This window comes from Lonchura striata, chromosome 13, assembly GCF_050655825.1.
Source record: "Lonchura striata isolate lonStrDom1 chromosome 13, ASM5065582v1, whole genome shotgun sequence".
Lineage (NCBI taxonomy): Eukaryota > Metazoa > Chordata > Aves > Passeriformes > Estrildidae > Lonchura > Lonchura striata.
Window position 1 is genome coordinate 5,672,420 of NC_140715.1, and position 6,474 is coordinate 5,678,893.

General features: G+C 62.6%; 1 protein-coding gene across 2 annotated transcripts; it reads right to left on the reverse strand.

The window, feature by feature from the left end:
* Positions 1 to 2,625: 2,625 nt before the first annotated feature.
* On the reverse strand, positions 2,626 to 6,065 carry CD14 (CD14 molecule). Of its 2 annotated transcripts, none has more exons than XM_021531898.4 (2): positions 5,436 to 6,065; positions 2,626 to 4,548 (listed from the first exon to the last, which is right to left on the reverse strand). In XM_021531898.4, the coding sequence occupies exons 1-2, from the start codon at positions 5,987 to 5,989 to the stop codon at positions 3,189 to 3,191; spliced, it is 1,914 nt and encodes a 637-aa protein (XP_021387573.3). In that variant the 5' UTR covers positions 5,990 to 6,065; the 3' UTR covers positions 2,626 to 3,188. The 2 variants fall into 2 exon arrangements, with proteins under 2 accessions (XP_021387573.3, XP_085447289.1); XM_085591163.1 differs by having other exon boundaries at positions 5,239 to 5,848.
* Positions 6,066 to 6,474: the final 409 nt, after the last annotated feature.

Sequence of the window (6,474 nt, forward strand, 5' to 3'; positions counted from 1 at the left end):
AGGGGTGGCACAGGGGGCCTGGCACGGGCAGGGGTGAGGAGAGACCCCCTCCCTTCCCCTGCTCTCTGGGAACCCCCAGGAGCCCCCTACAAGGGAGGGGCCCACGGGGGTGTAGGGCAGGGTCAGCCCAAGAGCTCAGCTCCCACCAGGGTGTCCCAGGCGGGGCAGGGGTGGCACAGAGCCCTGCTCCCCCCCACCCCAGGGACCCTCGTGCCCTGGCTGGCCCTGCCCTGCCGTTCTCACCTGGGGCTCCTTCCCAGCCAGGAGGAGCTCTAGGAGGTCCTTGCTGCCATCCACCCAGCTTTGTCCTGGCCCTGCAAACACCGAGGGTGGGATGGTGGGGGGGTCACCCCCACCTGTCCCAGCCCTGTCCTGCTCCCCCTGCAGCCTGGAGCCACATCCCAGGGTTCACCTCATTCCCGAGCCCTCCCGCTGGAGTCAGAGGCACCAGGATGGGGCGGACACCCAGTCCCTGTCAGCACTGCCCAGACCAGCTGGTCCCAGTGCCAGCACAGCTGTGGCTGCCAGCCTGTCCCCTTGCTCCCTGGTGTTGAGGGGAAGGCTCTGGGCTGCCCTGAGCTCTACCTGCTGCCTGGTGGACTCCCAGAGCTGCTCGCACGCTGACGTCCTGCTCAGCCTGCAGGGACAGAGGGGCAAGGAGCCACACACTCAGCACCAGCCCGAGCTGGAGGAGACCCCAGGGAGCTGGGCAGCCCCTGACAGATCCCTGCAAGCCAACCTGGGCTGTCCCAAACACAGCACTCACCTCATCCATGGGCAGTGTGGCAGCAGCGCCCTGAGCTTCTGCTCAGCCAGGGCAGGGATGGGGTTACCTGGGGGATCCGGTTCTCCTGCATTATTGATGGTGTGGGCAGAGCCCGGCCAGCCTGGAGGCGCCCTGCTCCAGGAATCAGCGGGGCCACAGGGGCCAGGTGGTGCCCGGGGCCACTCGCACCACTGGGGTGCTCCCAGCCCCAAGAGGGACAGCTCAGCCCTGGCTGGGAGAGGAGGGACCTTGGGCTGCTGTACAGGGTGTCACAAGAGGGGACCACAAACCACAGAACCACTGGAGATCAGGCACAGCAGGAGAGCACAGAGGGAAATGCCGGTGATGAGGATGCCCACTGCGTGTGGAGGTGCAGATGGTGGAGAGGGGGCCCAGGGCAGCCCTGCCCTGCTGTGCACAGGACCAGGAGGAGCACACGTGTCCCTCTGCCCCCTGTTCCCTGTGCAGAGTGAGATCAATGCCCCAGCCCCCCAAAACTCCCTCAGGAGTGAGCTGTGGCAGCTGGACACAGATGGAGCACTGGGAGCAGGACAGGCCACAGTGCAGGGACAACAGGGACATCTTGGGGCTTGGGGAGCTGCAGGTGGCCAGGAGAAAAACCCCTTGTGGGGGTGCAGCCCTGGGACAGAGCAGGGCACAGGGCTTTGAGGGGTTCCCCTGCACATGGCTGGGCAAAGCCACAGTGGGAAAATGCTGGGGGAAAGCTCTGCTCCACAGGGCAGCCCGGACTGGGGACTCCAAGAGCACTTGGGGGGCTGTGAGCCTTCCCAGGGAGCCCCTGTGGGGCAGCACTGCTGGGAAGGGTCACACACTTGCCTCTTGCTCTGTGGCAGGGCCTGGCCCTGACCAGGCAGATGGTCCCGTGTGGATGCTCCCAAGGCATAGCAAAGCCTGGGATTCAGGAGACAGGGATTTATTTCTCCTTCCTCATCCCTCAGCAGCAGCTGCTGCTCCCTGTTCCATGTCTAGCCAGGCCAGGACTCCCAAGGTGCAGGGGCAGCCTGGTTAATGCCAGCAGAGCCTCTACCAGCACCCGGAGCCACAGCTGCCCTCCAGAGCCACCTGGGCTGGACCTGAGCAGACCCTGAATTCCTCCCGATCCAGCCCGGAGCCTGCTCAGCCACTCTGCAGCTCCACCTTGGCCCTTCCCACTCTGTTTCCCCAGCCCAGGCAGCCCAGGCTGTGCTTGCCTGCAGCTCGAGTGTTCCTGTCCCAAACAGAGACAGGGAGGGACACGGGGCACACCCAGGCACAGACTTTCCTGCAGAGGCAGGACAGGCCCTGGGGAAGAGCAGGGCTTGGCCAGGTGAGCACTGCCTGCCACCAGGCCCTTCTCATAAGGACATAGGGAATGGCTTCCCACTGCCAGAGGCAGGGATAGATGGGATGTTGGGAAGAAATTCCTCTCTGTGAGGGTGGCAGGCCCTGGCACAGGGTGCCCAGAGCAGCTGTGGCTGCCCCTGGATCCCTGGCAGTGCCCAAGGCCAGGCTGGACAGGGCTTGGAGCAGCCTGGGACAGTGGAAGGTGTCCCTGCCCATGGCAGGGGGTGGAATGAGATGATCTTTAAGGTACCTTTCTACTGAAACTCCCTGTGATTCTGTGATTCCCTTCCATCCCCATTTTCCCAAGCCTGTCCCTTCCCCACCCACCCCTTTCCTTTGAATATTCCCCAGTCCTGCATCCCATAATCCATTTTCTCCTTACTATGAGATATTCTCTGAATAACCCAGAACAAACTAATTTTCTTCTTATCACTTAAAAAGTTTCTGGTTGAACTTTCTCAAGGTCCCCATCTGCCAGTGCCTCAGGTCGAGGTGTAAGGAACTGCTCCAGCTCATTAGCATTTGTATGCAGGGTGTTTAATTTAATCATTTTCCCGTCTTTTGTGATTTTTCAGTTTTTCTCTTAGGCTGAAGAGCAGCCAAGCAGCATCCTGCCAAACCAGACATCCTGGCCCAGCCAGAGCCCCGGGTGAGGAGAGGGAGGATGAGCACAGGGCCATGGAGGCTCCAAGGATGCCTGGACTGGTGGGGCTAAAAGCTGTGGGGGGCTCTGGGCAGGGACCAGCAGAGCCCAGCAAGGCTGGGGGGGCATCTGAGTGCTGCCAGTGGGAATGGGAGGGAGCTGAGCTCCTCCTGTGCAGGGCAGGTGACATGGCAGGGACAGCGGGGTGTGCTGGGGTGGCTGGAGCTGGCCACAGGGACGTGCCATGGGGAGGGGGTGGCTGTGGTCAGAGCCTGGCACGGGGCTGGAAGTGAGGGTGCCCGGGCACAGCGGGGCACAGGCACTGCAGGAAAACCCTGTGGACAGCCCAGCTCCACCGGGGAGCCCAGGCTGGGACAGCCAGAGCCCCTCGCCAGGACGGGGAGCTCGGAGCCTTCCCGGTGGTCCCGGTGCCCCTCAGGCTCTGCGGCAGGACCTGCTCCTGGCCAGACACACGGCCCCAGCCACGGCCAGCAGGGCGAGGGCCACGCAGAGCGGGGCCAGCACGGCGGCGAGGTGGCAGCGCAGCACCGACACGGGCACCCGTGCCACCTGCCAGCCCCGGTACTGCGCTGGCGAGTGGCACCTGTAGCTCCCGGGCCAGCCCTGGCCCAGGTGCCCCGAGGCCGCCAGCGCCTGCAGCCCCCCGGCCCCGGAGCAGGAGCAGCTGAAGGGGTTGTCAGCCACAGCCACGTCCTGCAGGCGCCCCAGGAGCTTCACCTCATCCCTGGGCAGCTCCGAAATGGAGTTGTTGTCCAGGTGAAGAGTGTCCAGCACGGGGTAATTCCTGATGGAGGGGACGGCCTGCAGCAGGTTTTGGTTCAGGAAGAGTTTCTTCACGGAGCTGAGGGAGATGTCTACAGTGTGGAGGTGGTTGTGGCTCATGTCCAGCACCTCAAGGTGGGGAGGCAGCGGTGTTGGCACCTCATCCAAGCCAGTGCTGGACAGGTTAAAGTGCCGGAGGGATGGCGGCCACTGGCAGGAGGAGGATGGCTCTGCCGTGAGCTCGTTGTGGCTGAGATCGAGGTGCCGGAGCCCCGGCAGCAGCTCCACGCCCTCACACACGCCGTGGTAGGAGCTCAGGTCGTTGTGCTGCAGAGTCAGCTGCTGGAGCTGAGGGAAAGCTCCCTGGCAGAAGGCGGGGGCCAGGCTCCCGTCCCCCAGGCTGTTGTGTGCCAGGTCCAGGGAGCGCAGGGCTCTGAGCTCCCTCCCGATGGCACAGGGCAGGCTGCTGAGGCGGGAGCTGGTGACAGCCAGCTCCTGCAGGGTCCCCAGCCAGCTGCTGAGGCTGGAGAAGGCCTGCTCACGGCCCGTCAGCGGGGCACACGTCACGTTGTGGAAGCTCAGGGACAGGATGGGCAAGCTGTGCCCATCCATGTCACTCCAGTCGCCTGTGCCCTGGAAAATGCAGCTCTCAAAGGCCAGCTCCTGCACGTGGGTGTAGGAGAAGAACCTCAGCACACGGGCGAGGAGTGTCTCGGGCACCAGGACATTTCCAATAACTATCTTCTGGATGATAAGGGAGCCCAAAGTTTCAATGACGGAGGAGTCCGGGTCCCTGATGGGGAAGGCTGCGTATTTCTCCAGATCCCCGCCCCAAAACTCCACCACAGTTGCTGGGAGGCACTGGATGATGCTGCCCACGGTCTTCTCGGACAGGTTGTAGCACACACAGAACTCCTGAGTGCGGTTGAAGAAACACCTGTTCCTTCTGCCTTCTGCCACCTGCAGCCCCAGCCCCAGGAGCAGGAGCACAGCCACACTCATGCTGAACAACCTAAAAAATGGAGCAGAAACGGTGAATGGCAGCTGAGGGGAGTGCTCTGGCCCAGACTGGAGGAGGGATGGCTTGGGCAGGCTGAGCCCTGCAGAGCCACCCTGAGCCGACCAGGGCACTGCCCTCATTCCTCCTGCACCCTCCTGCCGCTGAGCCGTGACTCGGGCTGTGCCACCCTGCCCGCAGCAGGGAGTTCCCGGGGCTCTGCGCTGTCCTGCCTGGGCTGCCTGACCAGGAAACGCCTGGAGAGACTAGAAACGCAGAGTTACAGGCAGTGAAGCCAGATGTGTCAGTCTGACCAGGGAGAGCCCCAGTTCTGTTTGTTCCTCTGCAATCCGGCGCAGGAAATTGCAACAGAGGGCTTCATGTTTTCTCCTTTCTCGCCCCGCGGTTTGATTCATCACCAGCCCCCTGAGGGGTGATAGAAAATGACCCCTGAAGGTGTGAACACATCCCTGTCAGCACCAGAAGCTGCTCAGCTGACAGAGTCTCGTATCTGATCCCCAGATTGCCAAAGAAGCAGCAAGCAAAGATTAAAGGCTCCTAAATATGTGCTGACTCAGCTCAAAGGCGGTTTTTGGGGGTCTCCAGCCGAGCATCCTGCTCCGAGCAGCTCTGGGCTGGCACCAGCCCTGCTCAGCCTTTCCTTGGCCACATCCCGGAGCCCACCCAGGACGGAGCTGGCCCTACCTGTCCGTGCCGCGGCGGGGCTGCCGCAGCCTCCCGAGCAGCCGCTCTGCTCCGGCACCTGCAGCGAGCGCCCCGAGCCCCGGGAGAGCCCCGGGAGAGCCCCGGGAGAGCCCCGGGAGCAGCCCGGGAGCAACCCGGGAGCAGCCCGGGAGCAGCCCGGGAGCAGTCCCGGAGCGTCCGTGCCGTGACTCACTCACCGGGCAGCCCACACCGAAACCTCCCTCGCTCCGCTCCTTCCTCCAGCCGCTGCCAAACCCGCGCGGAGCTGCCAAAGGCTCCGAGCTCGGCTCCGTCCGGCACCCGACACTGCCCAGGACCCTGCGGGGGAGCCCCCAGAGCTCCAGCTGTGCTCCAGCTGTGCTCCAGCTGTGCTCCAGCTGTGCTCCAGCTGTGCTCCAGCAGCCGGAGCTGCCCACGGCAGACACCTCGAGCCCGGCTCCCTGGCACAGCCCCGGCTCCCTGGCACAGCCCCGGCTCCCTGGCACAGCCCCGGCTCCCTGGCACAGCCCGGCTCCCTGGCACAGCCCCGGCTCCCCAGCGTGACTTCCTGAGCGGGACGGAGCCACCCGAGCACTTCTGCTTCGCTTCCCTGCGGCTGCGGGCTGGGAAAGGCTGCGGCCGGAGCGCCTTTCCTCGGAAGGGTGACAGAACAGCGCGGGCAGGGCTCCCCAAATGCATTTTCAGGATGCTCTGCTATTGCTGAGCACCCTGCAGGCAATGCAGAAGCGTACAGCACTGTCATACCTGGCATCCAGACCGTGCCCAGGGACCTGTGTTCTGTGTAGGATGGGGATGGCACAATTCCCACCCATTGTCCAGGCAGCCTGGAGCTGCTCAGGACACTCCTGTGCCAGGAGGAGCCAGAAGTGTTCCAGAAATGCTGGATGTGGCACTGAGTGCTCTGGTCTGGCTGACAAGGTGGTGGTCAAAGGTTGGTCTTGATGATCTTGGAGATCTTTTCCAAGTTAAAAGTTTCTGTGATTCTGTGATCTGTCAGGAATTCTTTTCTTTCCCAGAGATTTCTCTGCCTGTGTTGGATTCATAAAGGGCTTCGGAAAAGTAATGAAATGTTGGAATACCAGGCCCTTTCTTGCTTCAAAGTCAGGGCAAATAAAACTCAGGAGACGCTGTTTTTGAAGTCTCACTGTGAAGTTTATTATCCTTATCTATTACAAACTCACGAGATGTGAGCTCTCTCTAACAAGTCAAGAAAATGACATAAAACGATGTCTAATC

Excerpts from the sequence above, each read along its gene's own strand:
- CD14 (XM_021531898.4), bottom strand. The coding sequence starts at position 5,989 with ATGCCAGGTATGACAGTGCTGTACGCTTCTGCATTGCCTGCAGGGTGC. Across the intron at positions 4,549-5,435 it reads GTTTCGGTGTGGGCTGCCCG|GTTGTTCAGCATGAGTGTGG; the intron begins GTGAGTGAGTCA and ends TCCATTTTTTAG.